Consider the following 23,905-nt stretch of genomic DNA (forward strand, 5'->3'; position numbering starts at 1 on the left):
AGGGGTCATCAATTTTTATTTTCTGTAATATCTTCAATACAGCTATGGGATCAAAGCTGTGTTAGGTTACTGAACCTTTTCACACCAAAAACTAAGATTTTCATTATCATCCCATGTGAACCCAATGAGCAGATTTTGCTTGCTGACTTAAGAACAAAACAAAGATAAAGGGCTGAGAAGCAAAACCTCTGCTTTTTTTTCTTTTTCTTCAAGAGGAAACTGTAAGAATACATAAAAGGCAAAATTGGCTACTTGAAATCCAAGAATGGTTTTAATGTATTGGCCGAGAAAAATAAACTGCAAAGTTCTGTGAGGTCTTCTAAAAATTTACAAGAAAAACCGATGGGCAGTTCTAATCAGACTTGGATGTTATCTTTCCCCCCTTTTTAAAAACGACAACATATACAGTCCCACAAAATACAGTATCAACTTTTTTGTTTTATCTTGACTGCCAGAGACGCTCCTTTGTGATGCCTTCTGATAACCAAATGGCTGAACAAAACACACTGCTGGCCTTCATTTCTTCAGGGGCTGGTAAACAGAGGCATTGGGATCGAGTCCAGAGGGGCTGGTCTCCACAAATTTGGAAGAGTAGTGGGGGGACACGGGGCTCAGGGGGCTGGCGGCAGCACTGTACGTTATGCTGGGCATGACGGCCATGACTTCAGCTATCTTCTGTTTTAGGTCCTTGATTTCCTGGTCTTTCTGAAGAATTTGTCCTGGAAGATCAAAGACCCGCCATTAGTGAGAAGGAAGGGCTCACCCAACACAGTGCCCTTTTGGGCCCATCAATCCCAAGTGGGTTCAACTCCAGCTTTGATGGTTTGCAAGGGGAGACACTTTTCCTGTAATGGGCCAGGAAATATTTTAAAAACTGCGAACCACATACTGTTCTTGTCATTTTTTTCAAGACCATACTAAAATGTAAGAACTGTTCACAGCCCACCAGTGGTACAAGAAAAGCTGGCAGGCCAGACGTGGCCCATGGGCCATGGTGTGCGAGGGGAAAGCAACTGTGTCTAGGCAGGTGTAATGAAGCACAGAGCTTGTGCACCAGGAGCCATGTGCTGAGCTCAGCAGCTGCTCTCAACTTACGGCTCTGCCTCTCGAGCTGAAACACTGCTTGGGGAGGACGGAGCATCTCTGAATCAGGGCAAGCAATGCAACCAGCTCCCGCCTGCTGCACAGCCGCTTCTCTTCCTGTGCTTCTCCTGTGCTCTGTGTTGTTAACTCAGGAGGTTTCTGTTTCTACTGCATCGCAAAGCTGTCCCTGCTCCTTCCATCTAAATCAGACCCTACCCCTTGTCCCCAACTCCTCAATTCTCAACACACCCTAAACTTCCCTTTCTGTCACTTTCTTCTTTGTGATAATGCTAATAATCACTATGGCTAACACATATGTGCCAGACACTGTCCTGAGTGCTTACACAGACGAATTCATTTACTTATCAAAGCAACTCTCTAAGGTGGGAATTATCATCATCATCCATTTTATAGATGAGGAAACCGGAGCACAGAGAGGTGGAGTGACAGAGCTGGGATTGAACACAATGCAGTCTGGCTCCAGAGTCTGCATTCTGTCTCCTATGAGTGTTGAAATGGGTGATGGTTAGTGCCCCATTGGAGAAGGCAATGGCACCCCACTCCAGTACTCTTGCCTGGAGAATCCCATAGACAGAGGAGCCTGGTGGGCTGCCGTCTCTGGGGTCGCACAGAGTCGGACATGACTGAAGCGACTTAGCAGCAATAACAGCAGCAGCAGCGCCCCATATCTCTCCCCTGGCCCACGAGCTCTGTGAGGGCCAAGACTGTCCCCCCTTTTTCGTCTTTGCCAAAACCTTAGTGTCTGGCTCAGTGCAAAGCTGAGACCCTGCAAGGTATATATCCTACCAAAGTCATTCAGTTATCAATGGCTGAGCAGGATTTAAACCCAGGACCACTTGGTTCCAAAGCCCACGTAATCTCCACCATGCTTTGATGCTCCCTGGTCCACCAGGGGAAGAACACTTAGGAGGAGCCCCTTTGAAATTTAAATGCTGAAAAAAGTAAGAGGCTGCATTTGAGTTGCACTCATTTTGAGTCCTACAGAAGATGGTAATGTATTTGAAATCTAAGAGAGCCTGGTGGCAGATTTTAAACAATGATATAGTAGAGATGAAAGCCATTTTGGAACCAGGATGAATCAAATGATAGAGAAAGCAGGAGAAAGGCAACAAGGGGTTTGATTTAAATTACAAAGTTGGGTTCCTATTAGAATATTCTGAGCATGACAGAAGAGAGAAGTAGTGGGGAAGGCAGAGGCAAAGAGCTGCAGAAAGGAACTGCTCCCCCCGGCTTCCTTCACGTCCCCTCAGCTTCCAGTAAGCATCAAATACCCTCCTTCTCTTTGAACAAAGAAAGCCTCAGATGAATAAAATAAAATAGTGGCATCTGATACACGAGCCACTGTATCTTCTTTTCCATGCAGATTTAAGCTTGGTTTCTTTAATCAGTAACGTACAAACATTCCCAGAGCTTTGGAAAAGACAGTTCTCTCTGCTTCTCTGTGGCTTTGCAGGAATTTCTGGGCCAACAAGGAAGTATAATCCGTGCTGAGAAGCCAAGCTCCCCTCGGCTACAATGAGACCAGGTGCTGCTTCTCTCCAGGAGGTAACCTCTTTCGAGTCTGCAAATCCAAGCAAACAGGAGGAGGCAGAGAGAGGGTGGCCACTTCTCAGGGAGCTGAGCCAGCCAGGCAGAAAAATACAGTGTGTGCTCAGAAGTCTGGCTCTAAAGCAGGATTCCCAGGAAGCTTCTTTTTAAATGTCTTTCCTTGAGTCCGCAGATTCATAGGCCTGATTCTCAACCCTCTTCTCTTCCTGCTCTGTCGCTGCCATCCCAAGCCACGCCTATGGCTTCACTGACCTTTCACGGGGTATTCCACCAGCCCCAGGGTCTCTGGCCCTCTCTCTGGGTGTAGGCCCCAAATTCCCACTGACTGATGAAGACCTTCAGCTCAGTGTTTGGGAGGCAACTCGAGATCAAAGCATCCCACACCAAACTCACTTTTTCTTCTCATTCCTTAAATCTGTTCCGCTCTTCTTCCAAGGTTTTAGCAGCACTGCTGGAACACGTCACCCTCTCTCCTGAAAACCCAGGAGTTACATCCTCTAGTATTGTTTCATTCACGGTCCCCCTAATCCACTCTCTTCTTCCACATCCCCCAGCTAAGGGTCACTGGACTGCTCCCCTGGACGTTCTCAGCACTTAGCACTTTCTTTCCTTTGCTTACACTGTTCCCTCAGATAACAATGGTCTTCCCTGCCATTCTCCGCCTTCAGAATTCACCCTTTGAGGTCATGTACCCACTGCTATATTCAAAATGGATAACCAACAAGGAGGACCTACTGTATAGCACATGGAGCTCTACTCAATTTTATGTGGCAGCCCGGATGGGAGAAGGGTTTGGGGGAGAATGGATACATGTGTCTGTATGGCTGCGTCCCTGCGCTGTTCACCTGAAACCACCACCACACTTAGTTCAGTTCAGTCGCTCTCTCTGCGACCCCATGAACCACAGCACGCCAGGCCTCCCTGTCCATCGCCAACTCCTGGAGTCCACTCAAATCCATGTCCACTGTGTTGGTGATGCCATCCAACCATCTCATCTTCTGTTGTCCCCTTCTCCTCCTGCCCCCATCTTTCCCAGTATCAGGGTCTCTTCAAATGAGTCAGCTCTTCACATCAGGTGGCCAAAATATTGCAGTTTCAGCTTCAACATCAGTCCTTCCAATGAACACCCAGGATTGGTCTCCTTTAGAATGGACTGATTTGATCTCCTTGCAGTCCAAGGGACTCTCAAGAGTCTTCTCCAACACCACAATTCAAAAGCATCAATTCTTCAGTGCCCAGCTTTCTTTATAGTCCAACTCTCACATCCATACATGACTACTGGTATTAACTGGCTATACCCCAACACAAGATAAAAAATTTGACGTATGAAAAAAAAAAGAATTCACCCTTCAAAGTCCATTCAACGGCCCCTCCCGTAGGAAGCTGCCTTGACCTCTCCTCCGGCCTTTCAAGGCGCCTGCCTCTACCGTGTGGTGGCAGGCCTTAGGTGTGGCTTTCCCTGGTGCGGCATTTCTCACAGCATCCACCCTACCCTAGCCCTAGTACTAAGACATTATCTGCCTTCTTCACGTGCGTTCCCTCATGAAACTAAGTGAAAGTCTTCCAGAAGCAACATGGCAAATGAAAGCACAACATACTGAATGTAGAAACACACCTGAAATACACCTCCCTGGGACACTCAGTTTTAACACTCCATTGACCAGACATATTAACACCACAGGCATTAGTTCCTGCAAAAATCCCCTGGTCAATAATGTGTCAAGAGTGTAAAGAGGTCCCTAAGACCAAAAAGTCTGAGTGCCACTACCTGAGTGGAACCTCCACTAGAGTATGTCTTGTTTATCTTGTCTCCTTTTCACCTTCTAGTAAAATGGTTTGCATAGACCTAGTGTGAATGCTCTGCAAGTACCTGTTGAGATATTCTTTTCCTTCTACTAAGTCAACTGCTTGAAAAAATTTTTCTTCAGTCATCTATTTGTGGCTTACCAACTTCTTGAACAAAATCTAAATTTCTTTTCATTAGGTCATGTCAGGTCTCTATTCCGAAGCCTTCCAAAGCTTCCCATGGCATTCAGAATAAAGTTCTTTCCATAGGCAGCGAAGCTTGGCAGAATGTGGCTCCTGCTACTTTTGATCCTAAAAACTCTCCCCATCACTCAGGCTGCAGCCCCACTGGCCATGACGCAAGTTCCCTCTAGACACTCACCTACTCCCTCTCTCTCTTCTCCCAGTCCCTGCTCAAACGCTACCTACTCAAAGGCTCTTCCATGTCCTCCATGTCAAACTGGCAGCGCCCCTCCACCCCAGCACAGGCTCCCTTGCCACTGCTTTCTTTCCTTCACCGCCTCCTTCCATGTTACATGTCTGCCCGTCACTGTCGGTCCCCTAGGGGATGCTCACAGTGTGTGGTACACAGCGAGTCTCAGTAACTTCTGCTGAGGATCAGCCTGCCCTCCAGACCCTCCTCCTCCTTCCATGCCCTCATCTGCAACCTTTGCTCCAATCAAACAGAGCCAGCAGCCACCTCGCTCAAGCTGTTTCTTCTGTTTAGACGCCTCTCTTCCCCTCCTGCTCACTACACCGCTTCTTCACTGGGGCTAACCCCTTCTCATCACTCAAGACCCAGGTCAGACATCAGCTCCCCTGAGAAATGGCCCTCTCTAACTCTCCAGACCGGCTGAGTATCTGCCGATGTTCCCAGGGAACCCACACACCCTGTTCCACTGGCACCTTTTGGTGACTCTGCAGTTCTCTACATACTTCTGTAACACTCTGAGCTCCTTGAGCACAGAAACACATACTTTTCCCTGTGTGCCCTGCTGGACATGTTCTCATCTCAAAATTCGTCTGCAAAATGAATTAATGTGATGATTCCCACGTTCATGATGGGCACTTATCAGACCACTTGAAGGGCGAGTGCAAATGCCTTTGGTTAGAGCTCTAAGGAAGCTGCTCTCTGTGCCCCCGGGCATCCCTGACCTGGGCCCGCTGCTCGCCTACCTTGGGCAATCTCGAGCTGCCGCTTTGCGTCCCCCAGTGCGGAAAACAGGTCCAGCTTGATTCTTGTCTCTGCACTCAGGCTGTTCTCCAGGTGCTGCGTTTTATCTTGCATGGCCGAGAGGGCTGACATTAACACCTCAGTATCCTTCTCATTTTCCTTATACTTCCGAAGCTCCTATCAACATCATCAAAGCAGCAATGTTACAACACAGTTTTGGCATTGATGCCTACAAATTTGAAATCACAAATAAAATCCCTCCATTACTGACCTGGCCCCTAGAACATAGAACTCTGCTGCTTCACAGGTTTAGACCTTACCCTTTAGAGGGAGTGCAAAATGTATTTATATACAGTGATTTGCACATACAGACAGTGACTGCGTTGGGTTATTTCGAGGTAACAGTGGACTCCGTCTCCAAATAAAACACTTTCTTAAAATCCTTACTCAGAACCACAAAGACCCTGTTGCCAGTTGCAAATGGTGCTATAATGCTCTAGTTAAATTAGCCAAAACTCTACTCTCAACTTAAAACTAAAAACTGTAAAAATCTTAAATTATTTTGATAGGGCATATTCCAAAACAAACCCACTTAAAACATCAGACGCATGCACACACACACACATATACACTGATATTTTGATATTTTCATTTTAAGAGAAACTGAAAATATAGTGAATTAAAAAATACTTAAAAGTCCAAAGAAAATAAAAATCACCCAAAATCCCAATGCTGCAAAAAATTTGATATATCTTCTTCTAGTCTTTTTTAAGCCCATGTATCTTTTAGCATAATTGAAATCACACTAAATGTACAATTTTCTAAAAACTTATATAATCTACACTTCTTCAAAAATACAATTTTTATTGACTATATAATATTCCTAAATGTATCAGTTCAGTTCAGCTGCTCAGTCATGTCCAACTCTTTGCAACCCCATGGACTGCAGCATACCAGGCTTCCCTGTCCATCACCAACTCCCGGAGCTTGCTCAAACTCATCGAGACAGTGATACCATCCAACCATCTCATACTCTGTCATCCCCTTCTTCTCCTGCCTTCAATGTTTCCCAGCATCATGGTCTTTTCCAGTGAGTTAGTTCTTCGTATCAGGTGGCCAAAGTATTGGAGCTTCAGCTTCAGCATCAGTCCTTCCAATGAATATTTAGGACTGATTTCCTTTAGGATGGATTGGTTGGATCTCCTTGTAGTCCAAGGGACTCTCACGAGTATTCTCCAACACCACAGTTCACAAGCATCAATTCTTTGGCTCTCAGCTTTCTTTATGGTCCAACTCTCATATCCATACATGATTACTGGAAAAACCATAGCTCTGACTAGATGGACCTTTGTTGGCAAAGGTCCTCTGCTTTTGAATATGCTGTCTAGGTTGGTCATAGCTTTTCTTCCAAGGATGGCTGTAGTCACCACATGCAGTGATTTTGGAGCCCAAGAAAATAAAGTCTGTCACTGTTTCCATTGTTTTCCCATCTATTTGCCATGAAGTGATGGGACCAGATGCCACGATCTTCATTTTTTGAATGTTGAGTTTTAAGGCAGCTTTTTCATTCTCCTCTTTCAATCAAAAGGCTCTTCAGTTCCTCTATGCTTTCTGCCATAAGGGTTGTGTCATCTGCATATCTGAGGTTATTGATATTTCTCCAAGCAATCCTGATTCCAGCTTATGCTTTACCCAGCCCAGCATTTCGCAAGATGTGACAATATACAGCCTTGGCGTACTCCTTTCCCAATTTGGAACCAGTCCGTTGTTCAATGTCCAGTTCTAACTGTTGCTTCTTGACCTGCATACAGATTTCTCAGGAGACAGGTAAGGAGATCTGGTATTCCCATCTCTTTAAGAATTTTCCACAGTTTGTTGTGATCCACAAACAACTGAGACTTGCCTGTGAGTGTCCAGGAGTCTCTGGCGAGGTGTGGGTCGACAGTGGCCTGCTGCAGGGTCAGGGCACTGAATACAACAGTGCCTGCACACGTCCTTTTGAAGGAAGCCACCATTACCCTTACCATAGTTTGGCCTCAGGCCAAACAACAGGGAGGGAACACAGCCCCGCCCATCGACAGAAAAATCGGATTAAAGATTTACTGACCATGGTCCCACTCTTCAGAACAAGACCCAGCTTCCCCCCTTCCCACCAACCCCCAACCAGTCAGTCTCTCCTGTCAGGAAGCTTCCATAAGCCTCTAATCCTTATCCATCAAAGGGCAGACAGAATGGAAACCACAATCACAGAAAACTAACCAAACTGACCACATGGACCACAGCCTTGTCTAACTCAATGAAACTATGAGCCATGTCATGTAGGGCCACCCAAGATGAACAGGTCATGGTGGAAAGTTCTGACCAAACGTGGTCCACTGGAGAAGGGAATGGCAAACCACTTCAATATTCTTGCCTTGAGAACCCCATGAACAGTATGAGAAGGCAAAAAGATACGACACTGAAAGATGAACTCCCCAGGTACGTAGGTGTCCAACATGCTACTGGAGAAGAGTGGAGAAATAACTCCAGAAAGAATGAAGAGACAGAGCCAAAGCAAAAACAATGTCCAGTTGTGGATGTGACTGGTGATAGAAGTAAAGTCAGATGCTGTAAAGAACAATATTGCATGGGAACCTGGAATGTTACGTCTATGAATCAAGGTAAATTGGAAGTAGTGAAAGAGGAGGCAAGAGTGAACAATGACATTTTTAGGAATCAGTGAACTAAAATGGACCGGAATGGGCGAATTTAACTCAGATGACCATTATATCTACTACTCTGGGCAAGAACCCGTTAGAAGAAATGGAGTAGCCCTCATAGTCAACAAAAGAGTCTGAAATGCAGTATTTAGGTGCAATCTCAAAAATGACAGAATGATCTCTGTTCATTTCTAAGGCAAACCATTCAATATCACAGTAATCCAAGTCTATGCCCCAACCACTAATGCTGAAGAAGCTGAAGTTGAATGGTTCTATGAAGACCTACAAGACCTTCTAAAACTAACATCAAAAAATGATGTCCTTTTCATCACAGGGGACTGGAATACAAAAGTAGCAAGTTACAAAATACCTGGAGTAACAGGCAAGTTTGGCCTTGGAGTATAAAATTAAGCAGGGCAAAGACTAACAGAGTTTTACTAAGAGAAATCACTGGTCATAGCAAACATCCTCTTTCAACAACACAAGAGACGACTCTGCACATGGACATCACCAGATGGCCAATACCAAAATCAGATTGATTATATTCTTTGCAGGCAAAGAGGAGAAGCTCTACAGTCAGCAAAAACAAAACCAGGAGCTGACTGTGGCTCAGATCATGAACTCCTTATTGCAATATTCGGACTGAACGACTATACAGTGGAAGTGACAAACAGATTCAAGGGATTACATTTGATAGACAGAGTACCTTAAGAATTATGGATGGAGGTTCGTGACATTGTATAGGAGGCAGTGATCAAGACCATCCCCAAGAAAAAGAAATGCAAAAAGGCAAAATGGTTGTCTGAGGAGGTCTTACACATAGCTGAGAAACGAAGCAAAGTGAAAGGCAAAGGAGAAAAGGAAAGATATACTCATCTGAATGCAGAGTTTCAAAGAACAGCAAGGAGAGATAAGAAAGACTTCCTCAGTGACCAATGCAAAGAAATAGAGGAAAATAATAGAATGGCAAAGACTAGAGATCTCTTCAAGAAAATTAGAGATACCAAGGGAACATTTCATGCAAAGATGGGAACAATAAAGGACAGAAATGGTATGGACCTAAATGTATATGTACCATAATTTATTAAATTTCCACTATTAAGATTATTTTCAATTTTTTTGCATTTATTAATATATACCACTGTGATGTACATCTTTGTGTATGAATCACTGGTGAGATTTTAAAATATTTACCTTAGGCTGGAATCTGAGAAAAATATTTTTAGAAAATACATGGTCTTTCCAGAATATTATCCTTCCACCAGCAACATATAAGGCCTATTTCATTGCACCCTTACCCAGGCTGTTATCACTGTTTAAAAATTGTTTGCTAATTTCACAGACTATAAATGATACTCAATTTTAATCTGTCTTTGGTGATAAGGACATATTCTTACACTGTTATCAGTCATTTGTATTTTTTGTGAATTATTTATTCATATCCTTTGCCTATCTTCTGTATATTTGAGCTTTTATTAGCAATATTTATGAGCTATTTACATATTGAGAATATTAATCCCTTATTTATAACATTTGTTGCAATATCTGTATCTGTCCCAGGTGATTTTTTTCCTTTTATTTTTCCACTTTGCGATTTAAAACAAAATGAGTTTCTTTTCCTGTGGAATTCTGACTCTTTCTCTGGCATTTCCACTGTTTCCCATATATTTCCCATGAAGTAATGGGACCAGATGCCATGATCTTCATTTTCTGAATGTTGAGCTTTAAGCCAACTTTTTCACTCTCCACTTTCACTTTCATCAAGAGGCTTTTTAGTTCCTCTTCACTTTCTGCCATAAGGGTGGTGTCATCTGCATATCTGAGGTTATTGATATTTCTCCCGGCAATCTTGATTCCAGCTTGTGCTTCTTCCAGCCCAGCGTTTCTACTCTGCATATAAGTTAAATAAGCAGGGTGACAATATATAGCCTTGACGTACTCCTTTCCCTATTTGGAACCAGTCTGTTGTTCCATGTCCAGTTCTAACTGTTGCTTCCTGACCTGCATATAGGTTTCTCAAGAGGCAGGTCAGGTGGTCTGGTATTACCATCTCTTTCAGAATTTTCCACAGTTGATTGTGATCCACACAGTCAAAGGCTTTGGCATAGTCAATAAAGCAGAAATAGATGTTTTTCTGGAACTGTCTTGCTTTTTCCATGATCCAGCGGATGTTGGCAATTTGATCTCTGTCTGGTTCCTCTGCCTTTTCTAAAACCAGCTTGAACATCAGGAAGTTCACGGTTCACGTATTGCTGAAGCCTGGCTTGGAGAATTTTGAGCATTACTTTACTAGCGTATGAGATGAGTGCTGCAGATGGTGACTGCAGCCATGAAATTAAAAGATACTTACTCCTTGGAAGAAAAGTTATGACCAACCTAGATAGCATACTGAAAAGCAGAGACATTACTTTGCCAACAAAGGTCCGTCTAGTCAAGGCTATGGTTTTTCCAATGGTCATGTACGGATGTGAGAGTTGGACTGTGAAGAAAGCTGAGCACAGAAGAATTGATGCTTTTGAACTGTGGTGCTGGAGAAGACTCTTGAGAGTCCCTTGGACTGCAAGGAGATCCATCCGGTCCATTCTAAAGGATATCAGTCTTGGGTGTTCTTTGGAAGGAATGATGTTAAAGCTGAAACTCCAGTACTTCGGCCACCTCATGCGAAGAGTTGACTCATTGGAAAAGACTCTGATGCTGGGAGGGATTGGGGGCAGGAGGAGAAGGGGACAACAGAGGATGAGATGGCTGGATGGCATCACTGACTCGATGGACGTGAGTCTGAGTGAACTCCGGGAGTTGGTGATGGACAGGGAGGCCTGGCGTGCTGTGATTCATGGGGTCGCAAAGAGTTGGACACGACTGAGCGACTGAGCTGAACTGAACTGGCATTTCTTTTTCTGTGCTATCAGATGAGTGTCGATTTTCTTTTTCCCGTTGTCCACCTGTCCCACAGCCCTCACTGATTAACCCTTGCTGTTTCATCCATTTCTGATCCACCTTCCCTGCACTTTAGGCTTTGATTCTGGGTCATCTATTCTATCTGCCACTGGTTTTTTATGAGTCCCCTATAACTCAAATTACTGTAACTTTACAACTTAAGACATTAGTTTTAAATGTCCCTTTCAAGACCCAACATCAAATACTTCGTCAAGGTATACACAATCCCCAAACTGGCACTGTCCAAAGAACCGGCAGTTTCCTACTCCATGCACGTGCAGTTTTCCTCCACTCCATGCCTCGAGTGGCCATCTGTGAGGCTCAGAGCCACCCAGAATGGTCAATTCCCTGGCAATCGATACAGAGTTAGGGCTAAGAAGAGGTATATCAGTTCCACAGCACACTAATTTGGCCTGTAACCTGAAAAAGTGAAATGAATCTCTGGTGAACCAAATTCTGGTATAAAACATGTCAGGGATCAATATTTCTGGCTTGTCTTAGAATCCAGTTAAATTAAATATAGCTTGAATGAGCTCGACAAGAGGAGAGCTTCTTTTGGTCATATGGAGATTTTCAAACGCGATGGGGTTTGGCTTGTATTAGTAGGCATGGCAGCACAGAGCACAAATCTAACAGAGAAGAGGAATTCAAGTGCAATGAAGTTGGCTGTCCTCCCTTACCTGAACTTTCAGCTCTAATTCTCTGATCTGGTCTTCTTTAACCTTCATGTCCATTGTGAGCTTCTTGCCCTCTGCTTCTAATTCTCTGATCCGATTCCGTAAGGTTTCGGTGCACTCTCCCCTTTAAAAAGAAGAGAAAGGAAAAAGAATTCAAACAAGTACAGGTTTAATCATATTTCAGGACCAATATTTTTCTTGTACTCACAGAATCAGATTTCAGCTTTTGGCTCAGTCTGCTCATTCTCTCTGTACTTTTATAATTTCAAAAGTGATCTAAAATGATTACTAACTGGGAGTCTTAGATGAGCCAGATGCCAAGCTAGTACTTTTACCCATACTGCCTCCTGTACTGGAGTTGGGTTTATTATTCCGTTTTCCAGAGAAGAAAACTGAAGCTATTTAGATATAATATAATCCTGAAAAAGCGAACATAGTCCCAAGGTTGCCAACTTGTCGGTCATAGAACTGGCTGAGAACTGAGGTTTTTCCACTTTGCCAATCCACCAAGCTTCCCATCAGGCAACATGACCTGGAACACTGCACACAAGCTGAGCAAGACAGAACCAGATGTCTTCTGTCTCCAGCAGAGGGCAGTGAGCTAGGAACATTTTCACTTTTGACGGGCTATACGCATTGCAAACATCACCTTTCTTTAGGCATGATATTTTGACAAGCCTGAAGTAAATAGAAAGAGAAGGAAGCAGCATTAGAGTTGCTTCTCAGGGTTATAATAAGGAAAAACTTAAAAAGATGATGATAATAGCAAGTTCAAAGCTGATGAGCCATTTAGGCCCGGTGGAGTAGGTATCCTTTGCCCACAAAAAGGAAGGTCCAGAGAGACTCTTCAAGGTTTGAGATTTATTTAAGAATAAAAACAGCCTCTACATGAATGAGGGCTTCCCTATTGGCTCAACTGGTAAAGAATCCGCCTGCAATGCTGGAGACCTGGGTTCGACCCCTGGGTTGGGAAGATCCCCTGGAGAAGGGAAAGGCTACCCACTTCAGTGTTCTGGCCTGGAGAATCCCATGGACTGTATAGTCCACGGGGTTGCAAAGAGTCAGACTCGACTGAGCTACTTTCACTTTACTACATGAATGATGGCAAACAAGAACCATCCAAGGGTAAAAGAGCAAAGGCAATAAGCTTAACTGAAAGCAGAAGAGATTAAGGGTAGAGACTGAAACCAACATACTGATTCTCAGGCGTAAGAGCCACTGAACAATATCGTTAAGAAAATGGCATATCCACCTCAGGGATTTTTTTAAAAAACAGTAACTGTTAGATGAATTAAGGAGAGCACAAGCCACACCAGACAACTGTTCAGGAAAATCTCCTGCAATGCAAGCGCTCAGAAATGTTTACAAATCTTTAAATGATGGACAAACAAAACTCATCACATCCTAGGCAAGTCAGTAAAGGGTCTTATGAATTTGTAAAGATCCTGATGGGCCAAGTCAGCTCAGCCAGCTGCAGTCCAGAGTCTGCTGGGGTAAGGCAGGATCACACAGGAGAAAGACTTCTCCATCCCACTGATACTTCTAAAAGATGAAATGATGGTTTACCAAGTATTCTACAAATGCCAGAACTGAAAAGAAGGCTAGAAACGTGCCAAATACAAAAGAGAAAAAAGTAGAACTATATCACATAGACACAAATTTGGGGATAGAAATTTAAATGAAATAAATAATAATTTACCCTCATGCTGCATCTGTAAACCCATAACTGACCCTCACCATGCAGAAGAACTTCACCAGTCGAAAAAATGAAGAAAAAGTGAAAAAGTGAAGTAGAAGCTAAAGAGAGACAGAGAGGGAGAAAAAGAGGCTCTTAAGTCTTTCCCCATCTTTTTTAAGGTCATTTGACAGTTTGCTGATGTCCAAAAAGGCATGAGCAGTCAGGACACAGTGTCTGGGGAAATGAGATTTTATCTTTCTTGCATTTTAAGATAAAAACTCCAGAAACACACAACTTAGTAATGACAGTTCTGCAAGGGAACAAAAGTCCAGATCGGCTCTCTCAAAGTATGTAGTAATTATCAGTCTTACAGAAAGTGACTGGAACCCCTTTTTGAGCAGCATTTTGCCTTCCAGGTGTGGAAGGCACAGTAATTCCCTCATCCTGCTTTACAGAGGTCATGAGGGATGAAGTGGTCACGAGAGCTTGAGCCTGCACAGACGGAGTTTAAACCAGTTAACATAACAGTACTTAACAGCAATCCATCCGTGCATGATTGTCTATTTCCAGACCTGCCCAAGGCATCAAATTCCCATTCTCAGTCCAAGGACAGCCATACAGGTGGCATGGACCTACCTTGATGCAGCAGCAAATGCGACAGCCCGGGCAGCAGTAGCTTCTTCTAACTTCTTCCTTTTTTTCTCCTCCATTAACTGCTTTTCTACAAAACTTCGGGCTTCCTGCTCAGCTTTTAGCTTTTTCTCCAACTGGCTGATATTCTGCTTATCTTTCTGCTTCATTTGCACAGCATTATGTAATCTATATGGAAATGATTGTCATACAGTTTTACAATTAGAAGTGTTCACCAAAAACCCTGAAAAGACATGGCTTCTCTTTATCATTTTAAAGCCAAACAGGAGATTTGAATAGCAGATCACAGATGTCAACTCCCAGAGGGCCCAGGGAAAATACAATCATTATTATTTAACAATTCCTAAAAACAAATAAACAAGCTACTTTACAAAATACAGAATTGGACCTAGCCTCTGCTTTACGGGGCTTTTCTGGTGGCTCAGATGGTAAAGAATTCACCTGCAATGCAGGAGACCTGGGTTGGGAAGATACCCTGGAGGAGGGAACGAGTATCTATTTCAGTATTCCGGCCTGGAGAATTCCATGGATACAGTTCATGGAGTAACGACGAGTTGGACACGACTGACCAACTTTCACTTCACTTCTGCAAGTGATCTACAGAAGGTAATCCAGAAAACAGGATAAAACAGGTCTCTAAGAGAGGAAAAGACAACTGGAGAACTAATTCTACTGCCTCGTAGAACTTCAGTCTGAGATCCAGGAAGAGCAGATGGAACCAGCCCCACTGAAGCGGAGGGCAGGGTGGGAGGGGCAGGTCTTTCCTTGCATGAACACAATGTGCCACAGCCCACTGCAGCCCTTCCTTCCCAGCTGGGAGGAGTTTTCTCCCAGTATCCCAAAATAGAACTCGTAGTTAGAAGCACAGGATGCTTAATTTCAGATGGAAATTTCAGCCACATTCTCTGCCTTGCTACTCCTCCTCCTCGCTTTATGTATCAATATAAGGTGAGTTTTTCTCACTATATCAACAACGCTAGAGCCATCACACACATACATGAAACAATGGAAAGGCTATTTGTCTATAATGCTTTAGCTTTTGAGTTACATTCCCTGAAAATGAGGAAGGAATCCTCTTTCAAGGGAAAGCCCAGACAGCTCAGCACCTTCAACAGCAATCACTAGCCCAGACACCCAATGCTTAGAGATTTAAAAAAAAAAAAAAAAAAGATAGACCCGCATTGAGTCAAGAAGTAATTCCAGAATGAATTAATGGAAAGCATAAAAGAAAAGCAGGCTTTTGGTCTGCCTCTTCAAATAAAATCAAAGTTCACTGCCACTTTTAGTTCCAGAAATCAAAGTACAGAGAGTCTAATCCTCTGGAAACTTTCACTCAAAGGAGTAAGAGCTTCAAATTGTGGCAGAAATACTTCTGGTCAATTTTACTCAAATTGTCACAAAAGCTCAATGACTATTTTAAACTAAGAGCAGAAGTTATTAAATGAGAGAAGACAAATAGTATTATTAAACTGTTTTGTTGGGAGGGGGGTTCAGGATTGGGAACACGTGTACACCCGTGGCGGATTCATGTTGATGTATAGCAAAACCAATACAATATTGTAAAGTAATTAGCCTCTAATTAAAATAAATTAATTTTTAAAAAATTAAAAAAAAGAAAATAAACTGTTTTGTTAACATTAAATGTTTTTATAGATTTTGTAACACACTGAATATCTCATGCTAAATACTTTAAACATTTTATTTTAAAAAACCCCTCTGCTAGATTCTTTGTCATCATGAACCTTGCGCTCCAATCCCTGAAAACAAAAGTGACACGAGGCTGCTAGGCTCCCTGCCGAAGGCCCACAAGGCGCACGTACTTGTTCTGCAGCAGCTCGTTCTCCTGCCGGAGCTGGCCCATTTCTGAGCGGATCCCTCGCTCGGTGCTTGAGAGAGAGCTGATCTGACTCCGGAGCTCCTGCTCCACTTGCCTGCTGGCCTGCAGGTCGGCCTTTAACTTTTTAATGTCTTGTTCCAGCCTAGGAGAAGGAAAAGAGCAGCATCTTCATCACGGAAGGGGCACCCCTGGGGCTCTGCGGGAGACCCTGGCTGAAGTCCTTGAGGGCTGGCTGGACGGCGGAGCATCCCGCCATCACTGCAACTCCCGTCCGCAATCAGCCTTTGAATGAGTGCTTCTGCCTGGGTCCCCATGCCTTCCCACCAGAAGGTAACTTTTGCTTCTCCTCAAACATTTGTGAACACCGACAGGTGAAGATGGTGACTTGTATCTGAGCTGCTAACAAAGGAGGAGGGGGAGGCAGAGGGAGGGTGGCTGAAGGGGAAGGTCCCCTCCCCACTGGTGAATTCCCCATGCTCCTCAGCACAGGAGATATGCTCATAGCAACCAGCTCAGGACCCATCTGCTTTGAGACATCCTGACAGGTCAGAATCGACTCTCTGAGATTCCCTCCCACCATGGGCCAAGAAGACAAGCGTCTGAGACAAGCTCCTGAAACTGCTATCATCCTTGCTAAATGATGCTCACACTTGCGGTGACTGTGACAGAAGAGCTCATTAGACTCAACAACAATGAAAAAAGGAACAAATTACATGATCTACGAATCATAAGAAAACTCCATCTGTGAAATGAAGCTTATCTTTTCAATTCTTCACTCCTATTTCATCTATTTCTTTAAAACAGTCACAGTTTCACTCCAAGTGACATGCACCGGGGAACTATTATGTGCACGTGCAGGACTCAACAGGGTCGACAAGAAGTACATGTCAAGCCCCTTTCTTCATGAGAGGACTTTCTGAGTTCACTAGAGGCCAATAAACAGACATCTGAAATGATTAGACCATAACACAGGGAGGCCACAGTTAAATGCATGCTAAAAGGAATGGCTAGTATCTCATGAGAATGTATGTGTCAGATGCTATCCTGTAGATTTTAACGGCACGGATTCATTTAACCTGTCCAACTATGAGGTAAGCTGAATAACCTTGGCAGGTTATTAGTCCATTTTTAAAGATGAAGAAACCTAGATTCAGAAAAGTCTTCAGCCTAAGGTCACACAGGCAACCTAGCTCCACAGTCCACTCTCTTCTCCCGCCGGCCAAACTGTGGCTCCATCAGCCATAGCACGGCGTGGGGAGAAGTGCCACAGGAGTTCCGAGCAGAGAAGATGGGAAATGAGCTGGGCCTCAAAGGTTGGGCAGGATTTGGAGAAGCAGAAGGGGAGGATGAGGCATTCTAAATAAGGGGAAACACTCTCAAAAGCACCACTAGCCACAGATATAGGGACAGGGCAATCAGTCTGGCCTCTGAGGAAGGGACCTACTCTGGTAATAGAGGGAGAAAGAATAGAAGGGGGTTGGAGATTGGACTGTGGAGACCGGCACTGAAGGTCAGGCCAAGGATGACTGCCAGGAGAGATTCAGAAGACACCTGTTCCTACAAACTTACAGGTAGGCAGATGTCAGTTTGCTCTGACAAGATTCCTGTGCATTTCACTAATCCAACATAGCAACAGAACCAAGATTTTTGGAGGGTAATGGTGATTGCTCCTTAGAACTGCCCGCTCCACAGCCTAGGGCCTTACAGATATGTTTCATAAAACATTAAATCCCCAGGGCTCATGAATCACTGTGATCAACACTTACTAAATGCATACACTGTGGCCGGGTATTCCTTACAAAACCAAAGAGCGGCTTTATTTACTTTTTTCCCTTCAGCCACCTGAAACTAAACCTCAAAATCAAAAAGTCATGCAACATCTATTGTTATTTCCAGGTGCAGGAGCCGAAAGAGCACAGACTAGAGACCCCGTGTTCCAGAGGCACTGCCGGGTCTCCTGACACAGCTCGGTCCCCAGGGAAAGGTCACGAACGGACATCACGCCACACTTTCCCTATTACCAGGGTTATTCCAGTTGAATGTACTCCCAAAACGGCTCTAAACAATCACCAACTGGCATTTATACCATCCCCACACCATCCCTCGTTCACCCAAAGTAACCCAAGGGATATTTTCCAAAACAGGTCGACGCCGTCAGGTTATCTCCATTAAGAAGTCTGGGTGAAAAACGTGTTAGCTAATTTATCTTTTTGAGAAGTCAGTTTCACTGCCTGAGGAGTACATTTTTAGTCAAAAAAGGATGAGCTTTAAGAAGAGACTAGGGACTTAGCATGGTTTAGAAATGGGATAGAGGATCAGGATTCTAGACTCAGCTATGGTGCCAACTCTGTGACCCTGACCAAGGCATGTAACCTTTCAGGACTCAGTTTCTCCATCTGAGGCAAAATGATCTCTAAAGTTCCTCTCAACTTGGTCTAGGATTTCTAGGCCTGACACACTTACCACTGGCTGCTGATCTGCTCCTTCAGATCAGCAACCTAAGCTGTACCATATGTAGGGCCCAGGAATCAAGTTCCACACAACCTGTTACTGGGGCAAAGCATGTGCCACAGTTGGGAACAAGAGAAAGATTAAATACACAAAGGCTCTGTGTGTGTGTGTGTGCACACGTGCGCTCTCAGTTCTGTCTGACTCTCCGAGACCCCACAGACTATAGACCGCCAGGCTCATCTATTCATGCGGTTTTCCAGACAAGAACACTGGAGTAGGTTGCCATTTCCTCCTGCACAGGATCTTCCTGACCCAGGGATCAAACCCATGTCTCTTGTGTCTCCTTCACTGGCAGGAATATTCCTTGCCACTGTGCCACCTGGGAAGCCTCTAACGTAAATGTCAGATGTCGATAATTTTGAAGTTATTACTTTTTTGCATTTTTTAATCTACAAAAGCCAAACTTTCCCACCATGAACTAAGAATAACAATATTCTGAATGAAACTTTCAGAGTTCCTTGAAAAATGTAAAAAAAAACAAGGGAGTTAGTGAAGTTATGAGAGCAAAACAAGCAGAAATATCAAGAGTGTAACTTCTGGAGATCACAGAACGCTAAACAATATCTTCTGTGTGGAGAGCTATGAAAATTTTGTCAAAGACATATAGCAGTACAACATAAGAGATAAAGTGACATGGTTACAAGGGTGTGTTTACTTTGTGAAAATTCATAAGCTGTATAATTAAGATTTGTGCATTTTTGTGGATGTGTGTTATACTTCAATAAAAGACTTATTTTCAAAAATTAAATAACTTAAGCTCACAAGGTATAGAATTAAAATGCTTCAGGATTTTCGTAACTGCTGCCATTAGTTCTGTAAAACTATGAATGACTGTTTTCCAAATCTGTTACTTAACACCAGCATTCCCCAGTTTAAGAAACACTGCTCTACAGGAAACTATAACAACATGTAAGATAACTTAATGTGCTAAATGGTAAATTCTCAGTAATTTTAAATTTATGAGGGGAAATTTTTCATTCTCTCTCTGCAGAAAGCATTAATTTAATGTTGAATATTCACTATATTTTAAATCTTTACTGAGGTAGGTGGTAAAATGATTTATAATCCTTTACTGGATTTATGTTTTTATTGGAAAAGTGATACCCAATCAAAGTAAAAAACTGCATACAACAGAAAAGAATAAAAATGTAAATAACTCATAATTCTTTCATCCAGACAGAACCACTATTTGTATCTGGTTTACTTCATGTCTGCATGTCTCTCTTTTCTCTTTCTTAACACACATAAATATTAATATTGCTGACAGAGTACCACGTGCATAGTTTATTTATCTAAGCACCTTTCCACACTATTAGAAACTTTTCACAAACAACTGCTGCATAATATTACATTGCACAGATGTACTGTAAAATCCTACTTTTAAAAATATACCTCAATCCCTGCAAAAAATGTAAACATGAGTTTTTAAAGAATTATGTGCATTAGTAAATTGAACTGAATTGAGCCAGTCAAATGCCAGGGGCATTTATTAGAAAGATAACTACCTGTTATAATGGTATATTTAACCCTTTTGTGTTGAAGATCAGTACTTACTAGGTAAAATGCAGATATATAATTTACTGGTGAGAAGCACCAAGAAGTACTAATTAAATGGTATTAAGAGGTTAATGCAAAATCTTCAAATGTATTCATCGGATTGTATTAAAATGTCAATAGCTGCAACCTAAATTTGAAGCAAGTGGTCAGGAAGAAAATGAGACAGAAGTAATAGTTTATAAACCTTAAAACTAATTTCAGTAAATAGGAGTCAAAAGAAAGGAGGATGCACGCTCTGCAGCCCCTGAGCCACAACTGCGGAAGCCCACACTCTAGAGCCTGAGCTCAGCAGAAGCAGCCACCGCGGTGAGGGCGCCCAACCAGAGAGCATCCCCCACTTGCCGCAGCTAGAGAAAGCCCGCACGCAGCAGCGAAGACCCAGGGCAGCCAAAGATAGATAAATGTTTTTAAAAAAAAGAAACGAGGCAAAAACATTCATCTCCAAGCTTAAACCCATTTATCAGAGCTAATTCCTATTTTCCTCCCTACACAGCACAAGATTAAGGGATAAAAGAGAACTTTTCCTCCAGCAGAGCTACAAACTCATCCAAAAAAGAGAAATAAAGGATCACACAGATCTTAACCACACTTTGGAAAGGGCTTAGGCAGCGAATAAATGCACTCCCTCCTTGCCCAACTCCTGTGGCACCAGTCATCCCTACAAAGGCTGCCCCAGAGTGCTGCCACTTGGGATAGAGACAGGGCACACGGCAAAGCTGGAGTCTATGTGTCCAATAAATACATCCACTTGGGCCCCGTGGGACGAGCCAGGGGTCTGACCAACTCACAACATCACTTATGAGGTCCAGGCACCTTTCCGAGCCAGTTTATTCATAAATTCAAACTCAACTTCTAAACTTGTGAAGCTACCTCTGAACTTCAGCACACCACCTAACTCACAGCCCTTCCACTTACCGGCCCAGCTGACTTAAGGGCAAAACTGACACTCCAAACCTCACCTCTAGCTCCTCTTCTCCCTTAGCCCACTCAACTGAGGTAAGTTATAATGTAAATGGTTAACAATTATTTAATTTTAAGGGGAGATTTTACAGTTTAATAAGGGGTAATTTCCTAGCCTACCAATAAGTATGAAGCTCAAACCTCAGTCTTTCAAGGCAAGCTAGGTAGAAAAAATATCTGTGAGTATCTTGAAGCACACTTGCTGGTAAAACAAAGTACAGTATTCATGTGTCAGCTTTCAGTTGAAAGAAGTATTGTTTTTAAGTATATGAAAAGGTAGGGAGATATCTGACTTCCCTGGTGGCTCAGACAGTAAAGCGTCTGCCTACAATGTGGAAGACCTGGGTTCAATCCCTGGGTCAGGAAGATCTCCTGGAGAAGGGAATGGCAACCCACTCCAGTATTCTTTGGAGAAGGCAATGGCAACCCACTCCAGTATTCTTTGGAGAAGGCAATGGCAACCCACTCCAGTACTCTTGCCTGGAAAATCCCATGGACGGGGGAGCCTAGTAGGCTGCAGTCCACGGGGTCTTGGAGAGTCCGACACAACTAAGATATTTATGTCTAAATGTTTGTAATCCTCATCTTTGGTGAATCACTTGAATTACAGCCACAGTACTGACTTCACTGAAAGTATAAAAGTCTCCAATGTGTACAGCCAGTACCTTCACATTTTAATAAAGCCTGAGGTGTTATGAGGCCTGATTGAGAATACACAAGAACTTTAACACTCTGGGGCAATAAATTTCTCCAGTAAGTGTGCGTATGTGCTAAGTCACTTCACTTGTGTCCGACTTTTTGCAACCCCGTGAGCTGTAGCCCACCAGGCTCCTCTGTCCATGGGATTCTCCAGGCAAGAATACTGGAGTGGGTTGCCATGCCTTCCTCCAGGGAATCTTCCTGACTCAGGGATCGAACCTGAGTCTCATGTCTCCTGCATTAGCAGGCGGGTTCTTTACCACTAGCACCACCTGGGAAGCAAGTTCTGCAAAAAAGAGGGAGACTTTTCTTAGCCAGGACTTCACCTGGGAAGGACTAGGTTCCCCACATACTCTGAGTCACACTCCACACCCATTCCAGAAAACAACCTGTATGTACGCCAGAACGACCCCATGAGGCCATCAGGAAGACAAGGAGCCTTGGCTCTGATGGTTATCTCTGAATTCTAAGAAGCTCTGACAGAGATGCTGTAAGCCCTGCAAGAAAACACAGAATTTACAATGCTGCTCGCTCTGTAAGAAAAGGGGCTTCAAAGCTCATCTCCAAATTATACAGCCAAGTGACTAAAAGATGAGTTTTTTTACACACACCCATCATACCAGCCAAAACAATTCACTCGTTTCCAGACATCTCGTCTTTAATTATACCATCCCTCCTGAAGGAAAGGCCTCTAATTTTCAAACCTCACTCATTCAAGGCCCAGTTAAACAATAAAAACAAAAATGGCAATAGAAACATATACATCAACAATTACTTTAAATGTAAATGGATTAAATGCTCCAACCAGAAGACACAGACTGGCTGAATGGATACAAAAACAAGGCCCATATATATGCTGTCTACAAGAAACCCACTACAGACCTCAAGACACATATAGACTGAAAGTGAGAAGATGGGAAAATATATTCCATGCAAATGGGAAGCAAAAGAAAGCTGGAGCAGCAATCTTCGTATCAGACAAAACAGACCTTAAAGAATACTACAAGAGACAAGGAAGGACACTACATAATGATCAAGGGATAAATCCAAGAGGAAGACATAACAATTGTAAATATCTATGCACCCAACACGGGAACACCTCAATACATAAGACAAACACTAACAGGCATAAAAGGAGAAATTGACAGTAACACAATAAGAGGAGGAGGCTTTAACACCCCACTCACACCAATGGACAGATCATCAAAACAGAAAATTAATAAGAAACACAAGTCTTAAATGATACATCAGATGAGATGGATCTCATTGATATCTTCAGGACATTCCATCCAATGCAGAGGAATACACCTTCTTCTCAAGTGTTCATTCTCTAGTATAGACCACATCTTGGGTCACAAATCAAATCTCAGTAAATATAAGAAAATTAAAATTGTATCAAGCGTCTTCTCCAAACACAACGCTATGAGATTAGATATCAATTACAAGAAAAAAACTGTAAGAAACACAAACACATGGACAGTAAACAACACATTTCTATATAGCTAACAGGTTACTTACTATGTAAGTAATAACCAGTAATCTTAGTTATTATTATAGTAATAATTGTTAATATTTATACTATTGGTTATATTATTAATAATATATTAACATTAATTAATATAATTAATTATAATATTAATAACATCAATATTATAATTGATTGGTATAATTAATATTACTACTAATAATAACTAGTAGTAAATAACTAACTAAAGGTTACTGAAAAAAATCAAAAGGGAAATCAAGAAATTTCTAGAAACAAATGACAATGAAAACATGACAACTCAAAACCTATGGGATGCAGCAAAAGCAGTCCTAAGAGGGAAGTTTATAGCAATACAATCCTACCTTAAGAAACAAGAAAAATATCAAATAGACAACCTAACTTTATACCTAAAACAACTGGAAAAAGAAGAACAAAAAAAACCCCAAAATTAGCAGAAGAAAAGAATCATAAAGTTCTGAGCAGAAATAAATGAAAAAAAACAACAGTAAAGATTACTAAAACTAAAAGCTGGTTTTTTGAGACGGTAAACAAAATCGACAAACCTTTAGCTAGACTCATCAAGAAAAGAAAAGAGAAGAATC

The 23,905-nt window shown here is 42.7% G+C and overlaps 1 protein-coding gene across 1 annotated transcript in view; it reads right to left on the reverse strand.

Moving 5' to 3' along the window:
* Positions 1-252: 252 nt before the first annotated feature.
* Positions 253-23,905, reverse strand: part of MACO1 (macoilin 1) — a 65,648-nt gene continuing 41,995 nt past the window's right edge. Inside the window, exons 7-11 of the mRNA XM_061393090.1 lie at positions 16,074-16,232; positions 14,239-14,421; positions 11,928-12,048; positions 5,614-5,788; positions 253-719 (exon numbers count right to left, since the gene is read on the reverse strand). Of these exons, the coding sequence (XP_061249074.1) occupies positions 517-719; positions 5,614-5,788; positions 11,928-12,048; positions 14,239-14,421; positions 16,074-16,232 (841 nt within the window). The 3' untranslated portion in view covers positions 253-516. The remainder of the gene's footprint in view (positions 720-5,613; positions 5,789-11,927; positions 12,049-14,238; positions 14,422-16,073; positions 16,233-23,905) is intronic.

This window comes from Bos javanicus, chromosome 2 (genome assembly GCF_032452875.1).
Source record: "Bos javanicus breed banteng chromosome 2, ARS-OSU_banteng_1.0, whole genome shotgun sequence".
In the NCBI taxonomy this organism is placed as follows: Eukaryota; Metazoa; Chordata; class Mammalia; order Artiodactyla; family Bovidae; genus Bos; species Bos javanicus.